Source organism: Pagrus pagrus (assembly GCF_965226575.1).
Source record: "Pagrus pagrus genome assembly, chromosome: 24".
In the NCBI taxonomy this organism is placed as follows: Eukaryota; Metazoa; Chordata; class Actinopteri; order Spariformes; family Sparidae; genus Pagrus; species Pagrus pagrus.
The window spans coordinates 14,299,255-14,326,365 of record NC_140206.1 but is presented as its reverse complement, the minus strand read 5'-3'; the positions used below and the strand labels follow the sequence as shown (position 1 = coordinate 14,326,365).

The window sequence follows — 27,111 nt, the reverse complement described above, 5'->3', positions numbered from 1 at the left end:
ATCTGGACAGTGTAACGAGCCAGCTGCTCCTCAAGCAGCAGAGATTGCAGTGGAGGAGGCCAATTCTTCTCTGCCCTGGCATCCATATTGTAGCAGTGCTGCAGTGGGATGGATTAAGACAAATTAGCTCCTGACGACTAGAAGGCTGGATTTGATGGAGCCACATGGCATCGGGCGATTTATCACCGCTTTCTCTCCCTCTGTTTCTTCATCTCTCTCTCTCTCTGTTGTCAAGGGAGGGAGATGAAAAAAGAGAAGCGGGAAAGGCAGAGTAGGAGTTGAATGGTAAAATAAAACCGAGGAGAGCGCCAGTGAGAATTGTGAGAGCCGAGTTTGCTTGCTGCTCCCCATGTTCGCAAATCAAGAATCTTGTACAGTATTGGCAGCTGTCAACTAGTTGATGTTGCTGCTGTTGTGAGAGAAAAAATATCTGCGGATTTGTTGCTGCCGGAAAAAAGTTGGTCAGGACGACTTGGAGAATCACAACTTCTCGTCTACAAGAAGTTGTATAAGAAGGGGAAACAGGGGCGCATCTCCGTGCTAACTTCACATACAAGTTAAGACATATTCTGATTGATGCACCACTGAGACGAGCAAATTCAAATCAAATTTGTGTCGTGTGCTGTCTTCGCGAGCGAGGAGAAGTTTGACTTACATAAAAAGGCAGCGTGAACACTGACTGGCCTTGTGCTGCACCACACCGTGGATGCAGCAAATAAGAAGAAAAAAAAAAAAAGAGGGAACTGGTTGATTTCTTGTAGACCCGCAATCCTGCGAGAACCAGGCTAATCTTCTCTGGTTTATTCTGAGATTCGACTGTGCAGCATAAACCCCTTTAATATAGCAAATGGAGGGGAACTGGGCTGCCATCAAAGCTGGATCCAAAGCTGCGAGCTTAAAAGAGAGGAAAAATATCTTACTATGTAAATGTATTCAACGCTGACAACTTTAAGGATGCAGAGACCCCCCTAGCCTCGCTAAAAAGTAAAAAAAAATCTTGCTTATATAACCACGCTGGAAAGTGTGCATCGCTGTTTGAAATCATCACGGAATCAACTTTCAAACAGTCGTCCTCAGCGAGGCGAAATCAGAGGAAAAACAAATGTTTGCTTGAATAAAAACACATGGACAAGGGGGAAGGCAACAGGGATGAATGAGAAAATGTCTGAGTGAAAGTTTGGTGATCAAAGAAGGATTCGTGTGTGTGTGTGTGTGTGTGTGTGTGTGTGTGATGGGGGAGGTCATTGCCAGATAGTCAAACAGCTCGTCAGGAATCACAACACCGAAGGCTGCATCTCTCTCAAAGCGCTTTTTCTTTGCCTGCAAACTAATTCTTCCTCAGGCTGAGGTGGATGAATAGGCTTTCTGCACTATCTACAATACTGTCCCGTTTTTTTTCTCTCCCCGAGGCGAGAAACAACTGGTCAAATCCCACAATCCCACTAGTTGTTCTTCTTTGTACTCCATAAATTGCTGCGAGAGATTCACTGTATTGTCAGAGCAAAGGCCTGGGGTATTAAACACTGCTTCTCACCTCCAAAGCTCTAACATGCCATTATTAAATATCAAGGCTTTTTTATCCATCTGCTAGATTCATGGTAAAATACTGCATATGCTTTTATTATCATCTTACAAATGAACCTTGTTTGTGTCCTCACTCGCCTCACCTTTCTTGGTGAGCTGGATGTTGGCCTGTCTCCGCCCGTTGCCGTTCTCCACGTAGCACGAGTAGTTGCCGAGGTCGCTCTCCTCCAGAGAATCTATCGTCAGAGAGATGGAAACTTCCTGCTCGCCGAGGTGCTCCCGGATTGTCCTGCAGGGTGTGGCAGAGAGCACAGAAAGCAGGGTTTGTGGTGAGTGAACTAGATGGAGGTAGCCTGGTGAAACAACAAGTGTTTTCATCATTCAATTAATGACCAAAAAGCTAGGTGACACACCTGTTACTTTACTGATTTTGACTGAATCAACTGAACGTTTCTAAGACTATTCTCATGATAAATTATATTCTGTTATTACATTATGCCATTAGTTGACCAGATTCTTCCAGCATTTAATTCAGCAAATCAAAAAAGTGAGAAATCCAGAATAATCCCGAATGGCAGACAGAGAGAAAAAGAGGCTAACTTCTGAGGACTGAGTAAAATATATAATTAAGTAGTCGGTGGAGAATGAATACCGGACTTACACACATGAGGGGGGCAGAAACATGACTCCAAATCCATGCTAATGTTGCTCTGTGTCTGCTGGACTGGTAAATAAGTAATCGTCTGCCAATATATTTGCCCTATCAACTTTAAAAATTGGTAATATGTCAATGTTGTGTTTATGTGCTTATCGTGCTGCCCTCAAAGTGGCCAAAACCAATAAACACAACTTTAAAATCAGAGGAACAAGCGGAAAAACTTCCCATTTGATGATATGTTGGCAAACAGCTGCATACGCCCACGTCCAGCAGAATGTAAGTCTCATACTCACCCTCATTTAGCTGCTTCAGGCTCCACTTCCTTCACTAGCTAGTCTCCAACCCTGACTGTCTGCCATTTGCTGCTGTGCCGGTAGCTTTTTCAAAGCAGGTTGTATTATCAAAACAACGAGATAAAAGAGACCAATATGCTCTAAAGGGCTCAGTAGAGCTGAGTGGAGCTGCAGAGTCGGGGAAGTGTGTTTATCACAACATGCAACACCTTTCATATTACATCCAAAATACTGATTGCTGAAGCTTTCATCAGTATGCCATCATTAAAATCTGCCTAGACCAAAGGCTGTTGTTTTTAAAAGACCAAAACTGTGAATAAACAAAACAAAGAAATGCTTCTCAAGTCACAAAATCATTGTTCTAAACTTGATTTACCTCCTAATTTACCAGGGTATTGATGAATGTGTGTGCCTGTTGGGATACGAAGCAGAGCAGCTCCAACAGGCCGTGTGCAAAATGGACAAATCAAAGGTGGAAATTGTCAGACTGTTCAGCTGTGCTCATTTTACTCAAGAGAGTCAAGAATAATTGCTTCTTTAAGTTCCCCTTCTTTTGGTTTAGAAAATACATGCAGAAAGTGTTTGCCTGGGGTTACAAGGGAGGCACTGTTGACTTTTGAAGCAATCCCACTCTGAAGAAGAAATAATCCATGTTTGATTTGGACCCAGGCAGATTAGAAAACACCGGGTTTGTGTGGTGTTGATGAAAGGAGGATTCACTGTCGATAAGCCAATGACAACTGATGGTGGACAAGAACCATCAATGAATCAGAAGGAGCCAACTACTGCATCACTGTCTGCTCAAAGCTATTATGAGTTTATGACTCATGGCTGGTAGAACAAAACCAACATAAAGCTGTTTGGTAACATTTCGACACCAGTATGTCTTCCAACAGTTGCCAAAACAGGTCCAAACACCTCATTACTGACTATGAGGTGTACATCAAAGTAGCTTCAGACAGTCTCCGTTTAAGAAGTCTGATTGGGATGAGACAAAAACCCATAGAACAAAGAATCTGACTGAAAACATCAGAGAAAAAGCAGAGCTGACGGTGTGTTTTTAATTTCATGTTCCCAATGTTTGCAGGCACGCACTGTGACTACAGATTCCAAATAACAAAGTCGGATCAAATTCTCTGAATCTCTTCCCAACAAAAAGTAAAAAATAAAAAAACTATGGAAAACAATAACTCTAGACTGCAGGCAGTCAAAAAGTCATAAGTAGAGAGTACTGACTCTAATAAAATATGGATTTTTCTGGCAAAAAAAAGAGTTTGCCCCAAGGAAATGTGGGTTGTGTCTACGGTAAGCATCCCAAAAATCCATAAATCGTGACCTTGGAATTATAAGCATCCATCTGAGGTGCAATTCTGAGACGCTGACACTAAGACTACAACTCTTTCTCCAGTCATAACTATGCAGATAACTACATCAGACAGATGCTTAGTTTAAGTCCAAGCCATATCATTTGCAGATCCTTGTGGCAGCGTTTTACTTAAAGGTAAATTTACAGTTCATCAATAAAGCAAAAGAACACAACAAAGGGAGGAGGTGACAGTCCGTGACTGACAAGGGGCCAGCATCATATGACTCATGACAGATTTTCCCTCATGAAAGATTCTTCTTCGTTGACTCGCTGAGACTCTTGATGTTTATTGGTTGTGACATGTTGGTACGGGGATAATGGTGTGACTGTCATGATGCACTACATCGCCGACCGATCACATAACATTTTGCCATGAGGGTTAGCGAGGGAATACAAACCTCTTTTGAGGTTTTTGTTATAGAGAATTCAGCCGGTTTTCCAGTAATTTATACACAGCAACACATGCAAAAGACTGGAAGATGCCTCTTTTGACTATGTGAACACAGGGACTGTACTGGAAGGACACTGTGACACGTGCTGCTTATTTTTCAACACTGGATACTTGGCAGGGTGTTGCGTTCATTAGCAAAAAAAGGATTTTAGCGGCCCCCTCATCATTAGCAGTGACTTCTTCATTTAAATGAGAAGTAGGAACAGCATCAAGCTGAATTTAGATGTCTTCAATGAAGTACATGGTGGTGCTAACAAGCCATCAGGAGGAGAGTCACCCATACCCTCAAAATGTCAAGAAATTCCTTGAACACTTTTCAACGAACTAAGCACTTTTCAACAAAACTCTACAAGAGCACGGCTGCGAGTTCATAATCTTTAGTCAAAGCTAAAGCCTGTTTCATCTTAGAAATCAGCCAGTGTGGCTTTCGTCAGGTAGGTTTTTGAAAGCTTTATACATCTCTGGACTGAATCAGACGTGTGATAGTGAGTTTGTTTCAGTGTTGGAGCTAAAGCAGCATTACCAAAGCAAGGTTTAACAAGACTCTAAATAAACTGATTGAAGTTTTGGTATTACCTTTCATCTGACTGCTGTCAGATGAAAGGTAATACCCCATTTCCAAAACTTACAACAAGACAAGAATCTGCAGCCATGCCAGTGGGGCTGAGGCTCTACTTAGACACAGCTGTGCCTTGACCTTAATCCTAACATTTGCATGCTAACAGGCTCAAAAATGACAATACTGCTGATGATTACCAGGTATAAAGGTGCAATCCATTGTACTTGGAAACAAATCTCCGCTGCATAGAAGTGCAATGAAAGGGCCATTCAAGTCAGAAACTCAGGTAATAGTAATATTTTCTACTTGTAAAGATGTAAAAGGAATGCAGCCTTTTGGAAGTTCCCAGTCGTCATCACAATGCCCCAATCAGCTAATCATAGAAAGACTTCTACGTGGTAAAATAGAGCCGGTACTACAAGCTTGGTTAAGGCATTTGTTAGAAACCCACATGCCAAGAGGAGAACAACAGGAAAACAATGATGCTTAAAAGAGCTGAATCTCCTGCTGGGGTCACCGTGCAAAAGTAGGAATGATATATGAGGAGATAATCTTTTTCAGGTTCCAAAAATTGCAGCTATTTCAAAGCCCTGTTTAATGATGCATGGGGCTAATAGTGCGAAAAGGTACTAGTGCCACTTGGGCATTCAGCTGGTGCCTGCCGCGGGGCATCTGAATATGAAAACTCGTCTAATTCTTGCTGATCAATGAACAGACTAAACAAAGCAGATTGTGAAGTGCTGGGGAGATAGAGACGAACTACAATACAACCGCGGCTGCCATGGCAATATCTCACATTAGCTTTACAAAGTGCTGCTAATAATTGGTATCCCACACAGAAAATATCACACTCGCAGTGAAATTTTCTTTTATTGACCATGCACAATGAAGACCCATTAGAGCTAATCATTTCGTAGCTATATGGACTAGCTGCTTCATAAAAACTAATCATCAAGAAGTGCTTTTTTAGCTGGTCTTTTGAAGGAAAGCATAGAGGTTACTTCCTGGATTCAGACTTGTTTGAGTATGTGTGGGAGCGAAATTAATTTAGCCCTTTCTCTTAATTCCTGTGAGCTTTTCTGATCCTCATCCTTCTCCATTGTGCTGCCAGTCATGCAGAGAGACGAGGCTCCACAAGGTTGGGATATAGATCCATGCTGATGGCTTTTTAAAGAGGTGGCACCCATGTGTGACTCAACATAGGCTGTAGGTGTTGGCAAAGGAAAAAAAAAAAAAAATCAATCTTTTTTTTTTTTTTTTTACAAAAAGAGATCCATCATACTTGTTAGTAGAAGTTGTGAGTGGTGGAATTTCTGTGTTTGCACAAACAAGTGAGGATTCACGTGTGTGCGAGAGATAAACAGGACCTGGAGAAAGTGTGTGTTCCTGGAAAAGAGGAGCCACGAAGCGTGAACACACCCACACAAACATCTGGCAGGTGGTGTGCGCAAAGGTCGAGGGCAGCAGCAAACTGGTGGCGTGTAGCTGGATGGAGATGAAAGTGCGCCAGGATCCTGGATGCTGTACACAGCGAGGAGGCAACACAATGACTCACTGAGATGCTCAAGGAAATGCACCTCGGGCTAATCTGAAAAACACCCTGAAGTTTGAGTTCGGTTTTGGGACTTCATATGGTAAAATAACCAAAGATCCAAGATCAAGTTAAGTGTAAATTGGTCGGTGTAAAAGCAATTTTCTAATTTGGGTAAAGTCCAAAAAAATCAAGAGCAAGGTTCACCTGAACAGCAGGGATGAAAGCACCCTGCCCCGTTGCTGCAGGGCGAAATAATACAGCACCGTTAATCATCTCAAACATGAACAATGTCTCACATTATCCCGAAACCTTGTACTGTACCTGCTTTGAAACTTGCTACATAAGAATCATATGAGATCCTATCATCATCTCCAAGCACTGCAATCTATCTTTATCTGATATTATCAAGTACAGTCTCTCCAAGCAGCCTCAATGTGACACCTGAACTTCTGAAATATATCATGCTTGTCATGCTGTGCGTTGTTTTTAAGTGTCTCACTGGCTGTTGATTGATAAAAAATGTTTTTTAGCTGTCTGAACCTCTCCTGACTTAATCCAAAAGGTAGATTCAAATCAGATAAGAGTTTAAATTTCACCAGAACAAGTCTGATCCATGGAGGCCCCACCTTGCAGCACTGCTGGTAACACCACAGGACACTTACAGTATAGAGGTCTTGTGTCAAAGCCTCAGAGCTGTTTTGGTGTCATCAGGGGAACCTCCACAATATCAGGCAGGTGGTATTTATGTGCTAGCTAATTGGTGTGACTTCTGACCTTCTGGCCTTCCATGTACCCTAAGGGGACTGACTGGGTATGGTGGACAGGGATGAACGCAGAAAATATTGAAGGGAATATATCCACACTTCAGCCTGGAAATCGATGAAGAAGCCCTTGAAGCGCAGGTCAAAGTTGGTTTAGAAAAGGATGTCTGGACTGCAATGCTTAACCCTGTTGCTCTGTGACCCTGACCTAGGAGAAAAAAATGGATGAACATACTGTATGTTGAGTATTTAGAGTTTTCCAGAGGGAAAATGTGGGAAAATTATGCTGGAGAACAGGCAACAGAGTGGAGTGAGAGAGATCGATACCACTCTCATGTCAGTATGGAAAAAAGCATAAAGACTGAAAACAAGGTGAAACAGCAAGCCTGTCTCTGCCCACTGCACAGAAAATAGAGAGATTTTGATCTTTTTATCAGGAAAAATGGAATAAGCACATTCCTTAAATGTTAGCTTGGGACAGACTTCCTCTACTCCTGCAAAGAGTGTCTCCATTAAACCACCAAATTAAAACATCTCAACAGGTTTATGTGATTGTTTGCCCGTCACTGAGGCATCAATGTCAGACTGTAAAACGCTAAGCAGTACTTGGTTTTCAGTGCTAATAGGCAGTGGAAGCATTGCTGGACTATAAGCACCCTGATTTCCCATGAATATATCTGGAAGAGAATTAATTAGAGTTAGAAAATGAAATTTTACACTTGAACTGCTGCTCAAAAGGGCGCTACAGGCCCATGCACCAGGGACTGAAACTTCTTCTGGTTCTAAACTTCAACAGCACAGCCTTTACGTCTGCATTCCTGCTGTGACTTCACCTCCGAGATCCATGCAGTCTTGTTCCGCAGCCACAAAATTTTTATATCAACCCGGAATCTCGGTGGTGAAACATTGTGCCAAAAGCTCCATTTCATGTATTACGGGCGGCCCTTCAGGGAATACTCCTGTGTGATTAATTTCCATTTCAAAGCTAAAAGCTCATGGAATGATGTCAGGGAGTGGGGGGGTTTGAAGTGGTGCGCATTCAAATGGGAACAAAAAAATAAAATAAATAAAAAACACACAGGAGACAGTATCACGCGGTGGCACACAACAAAAATATACACTTGAAAAACTTGAACGAACCGTGGGCACACAAGCCTCCTCACTTCTGCCCCTGCACGCACGTAACACACACACACACACACACACAGACACACACACACACACTTTCAAAGTAGCTCACGGTCACAGTTTTGATCTCTCGCCTTGTTTGGTTAGGTTTCTAACGGCATGTAACGCACTCCTCTGTATGCTCTCTTCTTATCTTTATTATACCACCCACACAATGCTGCCACCTGTCCCCCACCCACCTCCACAGCCCCCCCTAAATCCTGTAGGCTCTAATTGGCCTGGTGTCCTTCACAACAGAGAGCGTTGCTGAGAGCTGGACGCAGTGTGCTAGAAGGCTAATAGAGACATCTCGAAATGCCAGGTCACTGACTGGGCCGCTAACTCTCCTCCCGGCCTTGTCACGCTGCTTACAGTTAACCTTTTCATTAGACGGCATTTGTCGACAACCAGGATCTTCTAGTCATACGTGGGGGTCTGTCAAAGGAAGTGCAGTGGAGCTGGATTTGAAAGGGTGTGTGAAAGTGCACTCAGACATACTAGCAAAAATGTCTATCTGAACAAATATTCAGCTGGAAAATTCATTAACAGCAAATAAATCTATTCTTCTCTTAAAGAGTAACTTTAATTTTACAAGTGTGTTGACAGGTCTTAGGGAGTACCTGAAAAATTGCCTTTTGTTTCTCAAGAGGAAGCTGCATGAAGTCTAATAAATGGCCTCCAGTGATGCCACTCAGTGATTAAGTTGCATTGCATTGTAGACACCTGGTTTTAAAAAGTAGTCCACTGGTCTAGCTTTGCAATCCTATTACCCTGCTGGACTCCGTTCGAACAGTTTAAAAACAAATGATCAAAAATGCAGCAGAACCGGAGATACTGCCCTTTTTATGCCACACATTTTTCTTTTTTTTGCAAAACCTGGCACCTGTCCTCTAAGATCTCTGGAAACAGAAATGTCAGAGACAGACATCTCAAAACCCGGACAAATATAGCAAAACTACAGCCAGATGCCACTTAAAGGGAACAGCTTTCTGATCTTTGCTTTCTTAACCCATTCACATTACTGCTTGAATACCCTGGTGGCGACAGGAGTGCGAAAAACAAACAAACAACAATTTCCTTTTCACTGTTAAAACTCAATGAAAGATTATTTGTTGCTCACATTTTTTGTAACAATATCTGGGAGAAGGTGACCACACACGGCAGTTGAGTTAATTTTGAAGCAACACCTTTCCCACATGTACATCCGTCAAGATATGTGTTCTGTTTATTTGATTCACGTTTTTTAATATCTTTTAATCCTCTTTTCTTCTGGAGGTCTGTTCTGCTCCCACTTCATCTGGCAATCTGATCGTCGACCTGTCTGTGTGAGTAAGGGTGAAATTTAACAACAAAAAGTTCTTGCTGCTTGTATTATTTGATCAGAGAGGGTGAATCAGGTGAACAGGAGCATCTCCATTGTTTCACACTCGTTGTGTATAAATAGACTGAGTAGTCTTGTATTGATGATTATGATTGATTATCCCTCTAACGAGCAGCTCATCTGAGGATGAGCACTCTGCTCTAGATTTGATTGACCTTCAGTGCCTGAAGATCGGCTCATCATCTAGAAACAAAATGTGGGTGAGTCACACCGTCGGCTTGTTGTTCTGCTCCTGTCAGTCCACCCAACAAACATTTGACAAACCGATCTTTTCCAGATGGCCACTACCTAGTTGAAGATCATCTACTATGCGAATTTGGTGACAAATAACATATGGTATGACCCGCCAATAATCAATCAAGTTTCTCACATGCAGATCAGGACAGCACGTAGTACAATGTCACATTCATGCACAATCAGGTCGGTCTGGTTGGTCAACCACTTTGGTCCAGACCAAAATGTCTTAACATCTGCTGGCACCAAATTTTGTGCAGGCATTCATCGATTAACCTTGACTTAATTCATGGTCCCTTAACTTTCCATCAAGCCCGATCATCGGGTCGAATGGTTAATTTGTCCAACGCTTTGTATTTGCTGCTGTACCAGACTACAGAGCAGCTTTCCTTACCCCTGTATTTATCCTATGCATCCAACCTGGAATAATTACTTTTTTTTTTTGTGATTTATATCTAATCATCCCTTTATGTATATAATTGTGTTTTCATAAGTAGCATAACAGGACCACAGCAAAGCCATCAACAGTCAAAGATGGAAAAAAAAAAGAGTTATATCACAGCTCACCTTTGCTAAGCAGCTACTGTATACTAGCAAAAGCGAGCAATGACTGCTGTCGTCTGTTCACGACTGATTTTAATTTAATCAAGGAAAAATATTCTGGATGAGTTCCACGTGTCAATGTTTGCAAACTAAAACAACACTTTGTCCTTCACTTGTTCCACTTCCTCCAATATGACCTGAATGTAGCATGAGCCAAAACAAAGAGCCCCCATGATCAGAAAACATTAACCTGTCATTCAGCCGAACGCTGCATGCAACGTTGTAATAACCTGAAGCTGTGTTCTGTAGTCTGGCTTCTCCCGATCAACATTTTTTGACTTTTTCTTTTTCCACAGCAAGCATCGCTGTTTCAGCTACAAGTGAAAAATCCATGCAGCTGTTTCCTGACGTGAAGGTACATGTATAAAGTTCTTATAAAGAAAGAATACATGTATGTGATGAAAATGATTCATATGTTTGTTTGAAATGTAATTCTACTTGTAGAGATCAGTTAAATTCCATATTCTTTATACAAACTGAAAGTTTTCAAAATGAAAACCCGTGTTGTTTTTCCAATATGACCTGAATGCATCGTTACCTAAAGCAAGGAGAGCTCCTCTTTAAATAAGCGTCCTCCTACCAGCCAAATAGATAGCACCGTTGGATGGTCAACCGGCTTCAGGCAGTGTGTGTGCCTGGCCGTCAGGTTTTCACCTGATTTTGGAGAGAAATAGACCTCTGTTTCCAGTGATGAGTGCGAGCCAAAAGATGGAGGTCACCCAAATGGATATGGAGGCCAACACGGACTTTCAATTGGAGTTTCCATCTGCTGTGCTGCTCTGCTATTATTGCCTCCACTCATATTTCAGGGCAGAGTAATTGCCGATCACTGATGGAGCAATGCCTGAACTGTGCATATATATTGTACATGATAAAGAATGCATGGCTATCTACATTATTAAACAGCTACATAAAACATTCATGAAAATCATTTAAATGATAGCTTGGCAGTGAAAAGTTCCTTTTATTGTTCCGTGTGCTGATGTGTGGTCACACGGTTGTGGTAACTGGGTTTAAATAGGTGTTTACCAGTTCAGCACCAGAGCCCTGTGCTGCTTTTAAAGTACCTCATGAATTAGTTATAATGTGTTGTTCAATGCCTGTTGTAATGTTGAAAGGTTTAGAAGACATGTACATTTAATAGATCTAAATGTACATACATAATTTTCACTTTCACATTGTTTCTATTTTGCTTGTTAATTTCACCAAGTCTATAAACTGGTTGTGTCAGTTCGTGTCTTACAAACCCTACTTGCCATTAACAATCAGGATTTAAACCCAAAATCAGCGGATTTTCAAAGTCTTACTTGATCTCACTCTCCTGAACCCGCTCCTCGTCCAGATCCTCAATGAACTTCTCCCCCTTCATCCAGTAGATAAGTGGACTGACGTCTCCACTGTATCCAAAGAAGGCTCTGCACGTCAGGTTGACAGGACTTCCTGTGGGAGACAAGAGACAGGATATGAGGTAACACCTGGTTACACGGATGTCAGTGCTACGTGCTAATAATGATGATCAGCAACATAAAAAGCAGTAGGGAGAACCATGAAACAACAATGTCGTCTAAATGACGCTACCAGCATCAAAGCCATTCTTATGATCATATCATATGCATCATATGATGCACCCCTTGGTTTCTATGTTAGCCCACACACTGGGCTCATCTTCACCTGTGAAGATGCGTGTTAATGCATCTAGTCTCGTATTTTCCAGCATCAATGCACATCAACTCTCAGGAGAAACTGTAATTTTATCACATTGGCCCCCTGGCACTGACTGTACCATGACTACTGTCTGTATCAATTGTTGGTGTGTGCATCCACTGATGCCCATCAAATGACACAGCGCTGTGTGATATGGCTGTGTGTGTGTGTGTGTGTGTTACACTTAAATCTAGATGGGATGTTGTCTAGTGGTTTTTGCACCACCATCACAATAATACATCTTAGAAATGTGCAATATAGAAAAAAAACAGACAACATATACACAATAACCACCCAATTTCCCCACGTTATTCTAGCAGCATTGAAGTTACAGGTGTTGGTTGAAACTCAAATGGTCTACTGTGCACATGGCCAGCAGCTCAGCAGGAAACAGCATCTTTACTTTCAATAAATAACATCGATACCTTCCTTCTGTGCCCTTGGGTAGTGGATATCTGGTCATAAGTGATACCACATCAATGAGTATCAGCCCCGAAAGCCTATACTTATGTGTGCTTCCTGTTATTACACCTTTTCTCTTTCCAGACTACAATTTTTACCCTTCAAAACCTCCATAACAGCCTCCTTGATTCTATCAATTTCTAAAACAGTCTCTCACTCTCCAGAGGTACCATCTTAAACCATCCCAGACCCCATTTCTAATTCCCCGACGGCCTCTTAAACTTTAAAACACTCTCTTGAACACTCTTTCACGGCAACTTTGCAGCACTGCTGTACCTTCATAAAAGCTCTTATACTCTTCAGCGGCCCCCCTCGCTGTCAGGCCCTACTTTTGAATTTCAATCACTATATTCTGCAGGAAGTACTTTGGAAATGCTTTAACGAAAAAGTGTAGCAAAGCTTTTAAGGACAGTGATTAGCACGATTAATGAATTCATATGGCCTACATGTATGTCAAACACGCAATTTGTACTAATTTGCCCCCTTTCTATTCACAAAGCAAGAGTTCAAATGCAAATTATAAACTTAATTATACTTGCATACCTTCACTAGTATTTTTGTGACAATGAGGGGATGTTGTTTGCCCTTGTGGGTCTATTGAACTAGACTATGATTGAGTCACCCTTCATTCCACAGACAGCACAGATGCTATACGCAAAGCTTTCAGTGTGTGTGATGAGAAAATAAAAGAGTATTTATTCATTGCCAGTGGAGGTCAATGCTTCAGCGCAGCAGCTTGATTGTGCCCTGATTTAATCGAAGCAATTCCACTTTATTTCTAAGCTTTTCAAAGAGCTGTGAAAAAGTGCGAGTACAGTCAAGTTGGATGATTCAATGAAGACTGCATAGTGACGGTGGTTATTGAGCAACCATCACCGCCATTTTAGAACAAGCAAGTTCCAGTGTCAACCTACAAAATGATAACTAGGGTGGGGCGCAAATACTGAATTTTCAAGCCTCAGCCGCTCTCGAGTAAAACATAGTATGAGCTCATGAATGACAATGTAGCAGCGACACAGTCCATCAGGGCAACTGTGACGCATCATGCTTATTTCTCAACTACAACAATTCTACTTAATTTTTCGTATCCTTTCTTATAAGTTCAGCATCAAAATAATAAATTAAGACCTCAGCCAGGTGCAACCTTAGAAAAGATGGCTGCAGCTACATTTCAAGTGCAGATGGGAGTTTTCCTCAACATGTTCCTGCGAGTGTTTCACAATAAAAGCATCGATGAGAAATGAAGGGTTTCTGTCCAACGCTAGAGGGAGTGTTAAGACGGTATAACCAGCACCAAATCGTTACTGATGAGAGTTCTCTCTAGCCATATGCTGCTGGCGCTCTCCACCTACACCTCAGTCAGTTTGCATTCAAGACTTGAAAAGTAGTGATGGCTTCATTTATGTCCGCTCAATCACACCAGCTTAAAATATGTGTGCTAACCTTGAGAAACAGCTTCAACATCCATGGGTGTTTTTCATGTGTTTTTGTACGTCAGTTACAGCTCAAGTTAAAGCAGTTGAGACAAAAGCACGAAAGAAATTCCAGTAGGGAAATGCAAGACTGTAAGCAGCCTGGGAAAAAAAATGGAAGAAAAAAAGAGAAAATTCAGTTATAAAGAGCTTTGAGGTCAATTTTCTGTACTAGAATTCAATGTGACGTGCAGTTAGGCTTCCTGGGATGATGCGAACTATGTGAACAGAGGGGAAAGTGCACAAAAAACACATATCAACAGACAAGCCCCCTGCTTTCACATCAGCGGGAGTTCTTCTCTCTGCTCGGCTCGGCTCATTTTTTCAACACACGTTCTATCTGACTGGAGTAAGATAAACCCCTTTTTAAACCTGTTTTCTCTCTCTGCCGAGGATTAGAGACCTCTCATTCTTATCACACGCATGCCGCAGCCGACGGCAGATCCACGAGTGTGTGGCCTGCTCTGTGACAGGCTCACCAGGGGGAATAAAAGAGCTGCATCATCAAAGCCCGGGAATGACTCTGATCCATAAAAAAGGCGCCGATGATCAAGGGGGCTCCACCAGTTGTGCGTCCAGGAAGGCAAAAAGGTGATTCAGCATCTCTTCATTAGCAATCCTTGCTCATTGGCCCCGTGGCGAGGACTCAGAAGTCTGTGAGATGGGAGATAACTGTGGCGTATAATTGGGTACTTGCTAGTTCAAAGATAATAGGGATTTTATTTTACCAAGGCCTGCTCTAATTTGGCCCTCTAGTGCAGTCTAACATGTTCAGATAATAGCAAAAACGTTAACTGGGAAGATCTGGTTTGGGAATCAGAAAAAGGCCCCGAGTTGGTGGATGGTTTTACTGAGCAAAAAAATATTGTCCAGCGCTGAATTCAAGAGCTGTGTTTGTGTGTGTGAGAGAGAGAGGGAGTAAGAGAGAAAGTGTTGGGGGTGCGGGGATCTGTCCTGGACCACACACACATATCCACACATGCACACATGTGCTGCTATACATCCAAGCTCCACCAGGGGTCTCTGTGGTGCTACAGAGCAGCAGGGCCAGTGTGCAGGAGGAGCACATAAAACAACAACAAAAAAACAAAAACAAAACACACCATTTTGACAGGTGCAGACAACGGTAAAAGGAAACACGGATCCTTTTGTGTGCCACCTTTGATGTCAAGAGGCTTCACCCACGGATCCAAACAGCATGTTGTGTTGTAGCATTGACAGCTCCACTGCTGTGCCGACAACAGCCGCGGTGTCACTCTCCCAGACTTATTCCAAGGGGCTCCTTCATGCATATGGCTGCATGTTGTTCCCTTAACGACTGCGTGCTAATTTGTGCGGCTTTACTGCGAGCGGCTAAGCCTGCACTGGCAGAGGGCGGTGCGCTCAGTTCGGGAAATGCACAGCCATGCCGGGACTTAAATGCACAGATTCTAACATTCAAATCCCAACCTCTGGTCTTGGTCAGGGGGGCAAAGTGAGTCTTAATGCGATTGTCTCTTCGCTCTTATCTGCCTCCGCCTCTAGAGCGTCTCTCTCAGTAGCTGTGGCTGCAGGACGGAGACGTCAGCAAAGATTCCCGTGGCTAAGCAGACAGACTGGAAGCTATGAAATCATGAAACAGCACAGAGGAGCCAGGAAAGAGACACAGAGGAGGACAGAGAGAGCAGGCGTGTGTGCATTGCTGCATCTGTGTGCATGTGACAGAGGCGCACATGAGAGAAAGAGGGCATATGTGCATGTCAGTGTGGATGGGAATGATAAAAAACACGAGCTAGACAGAGAATTCACACATGGGAGAGAACAAGCCATTCTTCATGGAGAAAGACTTCCCACACAGAGTGAATAGAGCATCGTATCACCCTTGTGCACTGAAGATTACATAGATTACAGATCAGTACATCCGTATGCAGTGTGTGCACCATCCATGTCAAGTTAATCTACCAGCGTTTCCCATTCAGATCCAAACAATCCAGCTCTTGAGTAGGGAAGCCTTTCTCTTCTTTTTTTTTTTTTTCTTTTGCTTTTAACAGCCTTGAATAAATTAAGCCCCGCAGCAAGCAGGAATAATACTTCAGAGGGAAGAGACTAAGCTTTTCAGAGTTTTTTTGGAAAGGGCATTTGCAATCGTAACAGGAATGAGGACACAAATAGCTTTAATGCTTTTGGTGTGATGGGAAGCAACGGAGGTAGCAATTAATGACAAATAGTAAAAGTTTTAAATGATCAGAAAAGTGCAGGGCAGTTTGAGCTCTGTGCTGGCTTTTATACTATATTGATATTAAAAGACCAATGGCAGCCTGGAAGATCTACATTGACCAACAGGTCAATAAGGTGACAGTTAAGAATTTTTTTCACAGATGTCACCATGAAACTTACCCAGTTAATTACATTCATTAAGACAAATTAGTCATTATCTTATCATTAAGTATGCACAGATTTGTATTCATTTCCAGAACATAAATCTGAACATTGGATTGAGCCAGCTTCGAGATTGTTGTTTCATTTTGTTGACATATTAGTTTGAAAGGTTTTTAGAGAAGGAATTTGGGTATCTCTTTTTAATCGCACCATAAATCAAAAATACTTTCAACTAGCACGCAAAAACTCATGTGTGCCATACTTTTGAGGAATAGGAAAAAATCATTTTGAGAAAACAGCTTTTGAAGACTCAGGCTCATTTGCACTAATTTCTCAAACAGAAATGAGACGTAAAATAAACACCTTAGTTTGTAGTTTGAGTGTTTTCTTTCCACTGGTCTGAAAGAAAAGATGCATTGAAAAGGCCTGTGTTGTTTTCACCTGTCTCTCCTTAAGTGCTCAGAAAAATGGAAATTTGAATTTACAATGCCATGACAACTGTTCAAAAACCCAACTGCTGTGGAAAATTGTGTGAAATTATCAAAAGCTCCAAACCAGCAACCAAATGTTAAGAACGCTTGATTCACAGATAATGTGTTAAAACACACAAAAACGCAGGTATAGATGAGTTTATGCCCCTCAATCATCTTCCTTATTTAAGCTTAACCATACTAACCATACTGATATGTAACATTAATACATGAGTGGAACAATACAGATACAAACACAGGGCACAAGGACTTACTGAATTACAGCATTTACAGTCACCAGATCTGAAACCAAATGGAACCTATGACTTTACACAGATATGTTAGACCGTGCTCTCTAGATATCAGTTGAGGAAACATCTTTGGAAAAAAAAAATTGGCAACCTATTATGCCAAGCAGCAGTGAAGCTGTCCTTGAGACTCATGGTGGCCCAACACCATACCAAGGCACTTTATGTTGGGTTTTCATTGAATCTCTGCATAGCACTGAATGGATCAAGGTAGAGTGAGAGTGTTAAAGGTGTTTCTTCAATCATAAAAAGCCTTAGAGCAAGTAAGCTTTCACAGCACAACCAGAACTTCTTCTCAAAATGTCAGAATGGCACTTCTGTCACTTCTGGCATTGGCGGAAAACTCCTCTTTTCCGTCTGAAATGATATTCCCTCTACTCTCTAATTAGTACTTCCTTTCACGCAAAGGTCTGGGCTCGACATAAAAGCACTTGAAGATTGCCCTGTAGCCTGTGATCAGCAGGATAGCGAGCGACTGATCTGGACTGAGAAGAAGCCCAGGAATTGAATCAGCAGATAATATGATTGTCGATGGTGAACGGGGGTTTCCCAGATTCAGCGGGGCATCTGGGCAGCGTGAAGCAATTCCTGAAACCATTTTATCAACTCTGAATGAGAGTGACTATTATCTTCACCATGGGCTCCGGCACAACATCCAGGCAGTAAAGGGTTACATGAGTGATGCATCCCTGTAATTGCAGTGGCTGGGTACCCACTTGCATTGGCGTTGCCAGATGTGGCAGTCTAATTGTCTCTCTATTCAACATTCACTTTGTTTTGTTTATTACGGCCCCAAACCTCTCCAATCACACATTTTAAGGCAGCCATTGACTGTGCTGTGTTCAGTATTGATTTAGCTATGTCCCCCTCGTGTATGGTCAGTCTCCTGATATTCATACTTTGCACTGCACCTCATTATCGCTAAGCCGTTCCCCATAATTAATGCAGGTAAAGCAGACATAAAGAGACACAATCTTTAAACCGTATTGCTGATGTTTATGAGCATGCTAAGATGTGGCAATCATGAAAGAAAATGCTTAATGATGTGTTGTGAAATTATGATTTTCTCTGCTGTGTTACTGTTGCCGAGAGCGTTCCGTATCTAAAAATGATATGAGGTGGTACTGTTGAATATTACAGGGCTAGGGAAACAAGCAGACTCGGGGTTGGGTGAATAACAAGTCCAATTTGAGCCTTGTGGAACAGAGCATGACATTTGCAAAGATCAACACCCACTCTTTGCATTGATGTTCTCATAATACTTAATACGTTCTTTGAAACAAAAGCAACCCCTATTATTACTGCGCAATCCAGTAAAGAATCATTACCAATGTTAAACCTTGTGTTGCTTATAATCTTGCGTTGAGAAGTCACAGTTGAATTCTCCTAATGAAAAGCTAATTAGACATTAATGAAACACTTAAAGGGTACTTCAAAAACATTAGAGAAATGCAATGTTGAAAGGAGGAAACAAGGTTATACCACAATTAGAAAAGCATCTGTCGATGATGGCAACATCAACTTTGATGGAGATGCTTGTGATTTTGTGGCGCATTGCAATTTTTATGAGGTATACCTTTTGTACCTTAATTGGTTTCTGTTCTGTATCACTTATTTATACTAGTTCCTAAACAGAATCATTCATCATGTCATCTTATCTTGTTTCTGAACCAAATACTAGCCTCAGACACAATGATAGAATACAAAGAGTTAAGTAAAGTAGAAACTTCATCTAAATCCTAGTCTTCCTTCCCAACCTGATTCTGAGCCTGAAATACTCATGTTGCTGTTAGCTGAGAATTAAAAAAAATCTTCCCTCACAGCGAGAAGGCACCAACAGGACCTGAACGCTTACTGGGCTTTGGTGCACAACTATGCAGACAGAGGAGGGACTTCTCCCAGGCTTAGTGCAGAACGACGAAGCCATCTAGAGAATCCCTAAGCGGCACCATTTAGTTTAGCAACTGATGGAGAGCCAGAGAGCGGAAGAAAGTGGAAAATGTGGTAGAGAGGAAGCAAAAGGGACATAAACACAATGAGGGAAAGAAAGGGACTGATGGCACTAAATAGCAGGCTCCTTGAGGCCTTGCTGGGTCACCTTTGAAGCGTGCCCACACCCCCAACAGTCCTATTTCCTAGCTGAAGCTCCCTGTGGTTAGACGCTCAGCTTGGGCCCACTTTAGTAATGCTTGCAATGAATTATTTTCGTAACTATTATAAAGGAGATCTGAAGTATTCTTGACATCCAGCTCTCTCCTCCAGTGTGCGGCATGACTGTCAACTAAATCTACTCCCAGAAAAATGCAAAAGTCTCATTCTCCGTCCAGCCTTGCTTATGTACACTCGAATTTGCTTGTTAATGATGAAATGTTGTGACTCATGGCAGTTGCATGGCTGCCCGTCAGGAGCTGCCCAAACCATCCAAATGCTATTTTGAGCCCCAGTCTGGCTCATTCATGACAAATTACAGCAGTGGAGAATTGTGTTACTCACACTAACACACGCTAAAACGGGTCAATGCACTCCCAAGTGAAGGGAGTCACTCATAAACCTAAAAAATCTCATCTCACATTTTCTGTAGCTGAATATGAAGTTGGCTTCATGCTAGGGTCAGACTGCGCAATATCGTTCTGGAAATCAGGAACAAAAATGAGTGTCCTTCAGTGTGTGAGGATGGATTTTTGGTTTAGGTTGCATTTAGAGGCCCTGATAGAAGGAGTATCATGTAGTTATTTTCTTTTGAGGCCCTTTATTAGGAAGAAAGAGATGTGGAGGGACATGCAACAAAGGTCCTCAGATGGACTCGGACTTAGATGGTCGGTGTCTTAACCCTTAAGCTAAAGCATATCCCTCTTGCATTGATTAACAATTTCTATTACATGTTCAGTGGTTGCATGGTTGTGATCCTGGAAGTCTCTGGACCCTCCTGCCAAATCAACTTTGCGTGTCAGGCAGGTCATGGAGGTCGTAAACTACTGGTCCATTATTGGTTGGGATTCTAAATGTAGCCTCACGTGTCTCTAGGCCAAGTCTATGATGCATCTTGCTCCAAAACTACAGGCACAAATCTGCTGCCACAACAGTCTCCACTCGTCTGGGAAGGCTTAGTGAGTTTGGGCACGATGGCTCATAGTTGGCATTCCAAAATTAAAGCATGGCTTTAAGCAAGGGGCATTGCCATGTTGAAACAGAAAAGAGCCTCCCCAAAACTGTTGCAACAAATTTGGAAGAATCAGTTAACTCGTCGATTAAACATTGCTACTCTCAGTAGTCAGCACCAGAAATACTCGTTGGTTAAATGTATTCATATTATTTTATGAATGCATACCTATTTCTAACCCTAACCCAAATGTTGCTTTATAAAACACATGTGGGCAGGGTTGTCTATTTATCACACATCACTCTGGCTTTAATCCCTCACACTGTAGGTTCACATGTTCAGGGGTCCACCACAGCACTGATTGGATGTATATTATTGCAGCAGAGTGGCCCTTGTCTCCTAAGCCATCAGTGAAAAGAATCTAGTCCCTAAATGGTCCAGTGGAGCACACTCACCAGCTGAGATCAAGACAGCTTACTGTGCTCAGTGAGTGAGGGAAAAAATGAGACGGAGAGAGAGAAAGAGTAGTGAGTGCAGAGCAAGGGAGGGCTGCTATATCCATACCCTCTCTCTTTGGGAGTCCATGTAATGAAAACAGGACACAGCAGAGTGATCAGGACTGTAGGTGCTTTCCCCAGCATTTCAGCGGGCACCGTGTTGGATATCTGCAGCGCATGTGAGCCGAATGAACAAGGAAGTCAGGAAACTTAACTGAGGCGGTGACGTGAAGTGAATGAGTGGAGCAGGTTTGAAAGAGCGGGAGGACAAGCTGCTGTAACTTATCACCTCGAATCTAGCTGATGCCGCCGAAGGAAGGAGGGAGGGAAGGAGGGAGGGAGGCAGGGAGGCAGGGAGTTGGTGTTAGTGGGTTTGGAAATCATTGCATCACATTTCTCCAGGGGGAGGCAGGAAAAGTAGAGAACCGGGTTTACATGGTGTGACTGTGGCTCTCCAGTGGTAGGAGTGCATGTACTGAGATGTTCTCTTGAAAATACATGTGGAAATGAGGAGTCGATGCTGCATCACATTTTTCTTGAAATTATACCGCCTGCTCCACACATGTGTAAATCACTAGAAATCTGGTTTTCTTTCAAGCCTTTCAAGTCAGAATTTCCAGTGGGAAAGCTTGAGATTTGCAAATGGTTTCATATAGATTTTAATCGCAAATTAACATTTTAAATATTGATTAAAGCTGCACTGACATTTCTTTTCCATGTTTATAATAATTCAAATAAATGTTTAATACCAGACTGTTCTGACACATAAACATCACCCAACTCTGCAGTATTTCAGCCTCTTTGAGCGTATTGTTTTGGTTTTATTTTGCTCTCATCAACCTCATAATCAGCAGCAGCAGGCTTTTTAAGCTCTGATAAACCCACTGTACACCACACGCACAGCAGCATAGGTGGACAGAAAAATAAGCAACTAATGACCTGAATGCTGGACATACATTTGTTGGGTGTTCCTTTGCCTCAAAGTGGCACAAACAAAAACATTTTTAGAAGTTTGAATGATTTTTAGTGTAATAATAAAAAAGTGAAAATGCTCACCACAAGTTGAATGTTTTGCTGCATATGTTTGGCATTTTTTTGCCAAACATATGCAACAAAGTGCAAATGCTAATGCTAACTGGCGGCCAAAATTGTCACACATCAATAACAGTACATCAGCTGGCTCAACTACTCCATTCATATTTTCTGTCTTTTCACTGTTCATTCTTCTTCTGTTCTTCCTCCACTGATCCTATTCATCCCCTCTCCTTGTCTTCCGCCTCACCTTTCTCCCTTCTCTCTCATGCCTTGCAGCGTGTCTTGGGAGAGCTTTGTGCATAAGCAGGTTTCTTAAATGAGTGCCGTATCAGGGAAAGGGACAAACAATAGGACCGTGTGACAGAGGAGCCGGGAGGAAAGAGTCTCCGCAGGAAGGACGCTGAGGAAAAGGTTAAAGCTCTGGTGAGTGCAGGCATCATCGACACAGCGTCCTGCTGCTTTCTCCCTGTCCGTCATGTTCACAGAAAAACACAGTGTGAGATCCCTGCCTGTGCGTTTGTGTGCGTGTGAGTCGAAGCGAGTGTGTGGTGTTCTGGTGCATAGGCAGGGTGTGTGCAGTGATTTGTATTACCTATGCGTCTGTCCATCCAATTTGCATGAACATATGGAGATAAATAAATTCATGTTCATATGTTCAAAAAGGGCATGTTTGAAACTGTGGACTCTTGCAAAATGTAAAATTGATCATGTGTATTTGATAAACATGCCAGGATGAGAAAAGGTGTTCAAAACCCTCCATGTATTCATCTGGGTAAATGACTTTAAGATTGACACGAGTGTCTGGGGACATCAAAATGTCACCATGATAGGAAATATCTGCCATGAAAAAGGCAACAAGGATCCTCCTTGGGGGCCGCTGACATGACTGACTGAATGGTGCATTTGCAAAATAAAAGATTTTAATGCTGTAAGGTTAGGAAGGTCATCGGGCCGCGATTGCTGAATGTCACATCGCCATCAGAATAAAATCAGAGTCTTGTGAGGGGCTACATAGAGCAAATAACCTTTGAGGCATACTCTCCAGTGACCTGATATATGGGGAAATCACGTTTAACGCCAGTCAGAGAGAATAAACTCTGCGAATCCATAGCTCACCCTCCGATTATTCCGACATACATCTCAGCTTGGACTGTGGATAATCAAATTGATTTGCTCGTTCCCACCCACGACTCCTTGCTGCAGTATATTTTCCTTATGAAGCACTCTGGTGGTCTGACCAGACTCTTTCAAGGTTTATGCTGGACTACATACACAGAGAGTGGACTCAGGCAATTAGATATTTTAACAGTTTTCAGGACATGAAATCCCCCTAACTTCTTGTAATCTTGTTTCATGAGACATGTTTTGACTGAAGGAAGGATTGCTGTGCTGAGCCTGCTGTGACTCCATTTAATTTAAAGTTCCTCTTTATCAGGGCGTGCATCTCTCTAATCCAAGGCTGGTTCCTCTCTGATCCTCTACGCCAGACTGAGAATACACAAGCCAGACTGCTGGAGCTGTGTATCTGTGGTGTCCTGATGTCTGTGAAGTTTGTATTCACCACTACCAAGCCGTCGCTTTATTATCCCCGCTCTTCTCTTCTAAAGGTGACATTTGTCTAACTGTTCAATACCTCCACGCGCAGCGCAGCAGTTTGGGACCTATTCGGCTTTATAGTCCCGCTTTACAGTAGGTGTGCGCTGAATTTAGAATTCAGATAAGAAATGGCACGTCTTGGAACCGCTGGGCACTTAAACCCCCTTGCCATCCATTTAATTAAAAACAATACAATAAATTACGAGCAATGCTATCAAGAGGTGGGAGGGGGGGAGAAGAGGAAGTAACTGGAGGCAAGGTAAATTATGACCTTATGCCGGAAAACATTATAAAGGGGGGATATCATGGTGTGTGCATAAATTTAAGAGTGCAAGTGCTGATCTGTCAATCATGCGGTGTTGCCAATGGGGGACTGAGAATCAGTATGCACCCATATTTCATGGTACATTTCATGCTGTAAATACCACAAAAGTGCACATTTGAGCATTTATGATGAATGAGAAAATCATGTGCATGTGATGTCTAAAACAGTGGAATAACACAAACACACTGATGTCTAGTGACCTTTCATTGACAGTATTATAAGAGCTCAGAATAAATGATAAGATGCAGATGTGGTCTGATATAACAGGAAAATCACCCCTGCAGAGCCAGAAGCACCAAAACAAATGTCTTTTCTGACAATCTTCAACCAACAACTCAGTGGCGTGATCCACACTCGTCACCAAAAAACCCTTTATCACTGTTTGCAGCCGCCACATTTCACCACGGAAACAGACTGACAAACATCTGTTATAATCTGTAAACCAGCAGGCACATTAGGAGCTTTTGGGCTTATTCGCCTCATCCACTGTTAGACTAGTAGCTTCTCTACTGTAGAGACTTAAGCAGCACTCCCAAATCCACTGTGTGATCGGCGCTCTGTGATAATCCGCAAAATATTGCAAATACTGTATCAGCATGATTTCCAATAAAATCTGAAATAATATAACGTATCAGATGCTCTGTTCATGCCAACATAATCAGTTCAGATGTGGCTTTGGGGGCAGAATGAAATGAGTGAAAATGTGTGTGAACTAAAGTATGAGTTTTTGCAAGTGTGACTGAAGGTGTCTAAGTGTAATTTGCTAGAATTAAAAGGGGCACTGCACCAATTTTACATATACAGTTGTATAATGTCTTCTGTGTCTCAGGAAATAACCCAGATGATGTCGTCACACTGTCTGGGCGGCTGTACTGCCACTTTGTTTCAATTTTGAAGCTTTAAATGAGGACTCAGAGACCCTAGCTACTTTTTTTGGAGCTGCTGCCTTTGGAGAGAGTTAAAAGAAAAAAAAACAACACAAGGAGAGAGAGTGATGGGGGGAGGGAGAGAAATATTACAGCTGAGGTACTGCGCCCCGCTGTGCCCTGTGAGGACAAACTGCTGTGAAATCTCTCATCAGTAATGATCAAATTCAGCTATTGTGAGTACTTATTCCAGTTCCATAATACTGAGATAAATGTAATCATTTTCTGTCGTGAATGCCAGGATACAGTCAGAGCGAGGTTAAGACAGAGGCGGAGTTTTTTGTATGTGCACATGTTGGGGGATCCTCAGGCACAATGGAGGTCCCTAAGAAGGAATATAAATACTACGTATAAATAGCTACTTTTCCTAAAATACTGCTGATTCTGTGCTGCTGGCATTTCAAGTGACGCGCTTCAATTGACACATGTCAATTATGGCTTTCAGTGCGCGTGGGCCTTTGGTGTTAAATAAAGAACTTCCCAAAAATAAAATCGTCTATCGTAAAAAAAAAGTTTCCTGATTCCCGGAAGCAAACAAGTCTAATAATCCAGCCAAGTATTTCATGCCAACTCCTGTCACCTGATGACATATTCAGCTGTACTCAGGTTCAATACTCAGCCCTAAAAATAACAGTGCGTGTGTGCACGTGTTTGTGAGTGGACTGGGAATGCTGGATCCGTAGCACAATGAGAGTGATGGAGTGTTTACATGATTACATTAGTCTGTTATTTGTCTATCTTGACTGCCATCCTTGTGCAACTTCTGCACATATGTGTGTAGCACAGGGGGGCGGGGGCATACATGTGCAGCATACTGATGAGGTCCCAGCATGTGCCGATCAAATTACACTGCCTACTCCCTTTCCCTTCGCTTGTCTTTCAGTCAATCTGGCCTGTTGCCCCTCCTTTACCCCACTGCTCTCTCTGCAGGTAAACAACTCAGCTATTCTACGGAGTGATGCCTCTGCCCGGCTGCTGATGACCTCAGAGGCTTGGCCTTGTCTATAGGATAGCTATCAGTTGCACCTTTGTGTATGTTCCTCAATCAGACCTACAGCTGCTTAAATATGCACCCTACTCTTTAGATACTTTATACTCCTATTAGCTGGAATATGTCACGTGGAAAGTCATTTTGTTTTCTGCCCAGTTAATCTGGCTTTATTTAGAAGCATCTGGATCGCAACAAGTCTAATGTTAAATGAAAACCTTATCTAAAATAATATGTTCAGCAGTCAATGAACTGAATAGTTCACTGCCAACTCTGACAGGATGAAATGCTGGTGTTTTTTTGAGGAAACTTGGCAGTACATGCCCTTTTATTTGTTAATTGTAGCATTTCTGGGCACCACTCTGGCATTTTATTTTTATCTTGGTCATCTCTGTGCTGATGGGAACTGAAAGTGCTCAATATTAAACAAGACATGATGAAATACACAGTCATATGAAGAATAAAGAAAATACACATGGGCATGGATTTGTGAAATAATCCAATTTCTATAAAATGTAATAAATATTTTGAGGCTCTTTTCTCAACAAGTTTAATGCAGGTCACTAGTTCAAAATGTTCTTCTCCAAACTTTTTTTTAAATATGCTGCATTAGGAATGTAATATGTTTTATTGCTGTAATGGAGCCCCTGCAGAGGTGTGAGACCCCTCTCCCTCGCTGAGGGCTTATACTTTAAAACCCAGCTGCTAGTGCCACTGGCTGCCTCACTCACATCACAAATTGACTCAGGGATGATATAAATCAAACCTTCAGGAGTACAAAGTAAGAAAAAGTGAATGAGGGAGATAAAAAAGAAGAAGACTGAGACTCTACAGCTATGCTAGCGGCTCCGTGAGGCTGTACTTAAGGCATAGTGGTATTTTGAGCTAAATGCTAACATTAGCATACTAACTTGCTCACATTGAAAATGCTAACATGCTGCTCTTTAGCAGATATGTTTACTGGGTAAACCATAGCCATTTAATGTGTTATGTTCCTAATTATCAATAAACACAATGCAAACAGAATTTGTCACCTGGGAACCATCTGTGTCAAATCTTTTACCAATCCACCTTAGGTGTTGAGACATTTTACAGGGTAAACACAATGTTTGACCTGCTTGTAGCACTAGATGAAAAATCAGTGAAGTCAGTAGAGTTAATCCTCTGGATACTGTGAATGTCTGTATAAAATTTAATGGCAATCCATTCAATAGTTGGGATATTGGAGTCTAAACCAAAGCGGCTGACTGACTCGACTGACCGATTCTGCCATCCCTAGAGGCAGTGTGGCGAACAAAAAAGACTCTACTCTCTGCCTTTAAATGAGAAGTAAAAGAAG

General features: G+C 42.1%; 1 protein-coding gene across 5 annotated transcripts in view; it reads right to left on the bottom strand.

Moving 5' to 3' along the window:
* The window catches only part of LOC311253423 (interleukin-1 receptor accessory protein-like 1), a 289,743-nt gene that overhangs the window by 16,929 nt on the left and 245,703 nt on the right, over positions 1 to 27,111 (bottom strand). For all 5 annotated transcript variants that reach the window (XM_084347376.1, XM_084347375.1, XM_084347379.1 and 2 more), the window contains 2 exons: positions 11,839 to 11,971; positions 1,668 to 1,813 (listed from right to left, as the gene is read on the bottom strand). In XM_084347376.1, the coding sequence (XP_084203502.1) occupies positions 1,668 to 1,813; positions 11,839 to 11,971 (279 nt within the window). The remainder of the gene's footprint in view (positions 1 to 1,667; positions 1,814 to 11,838; positions 11,972 to 27,111) is intronic.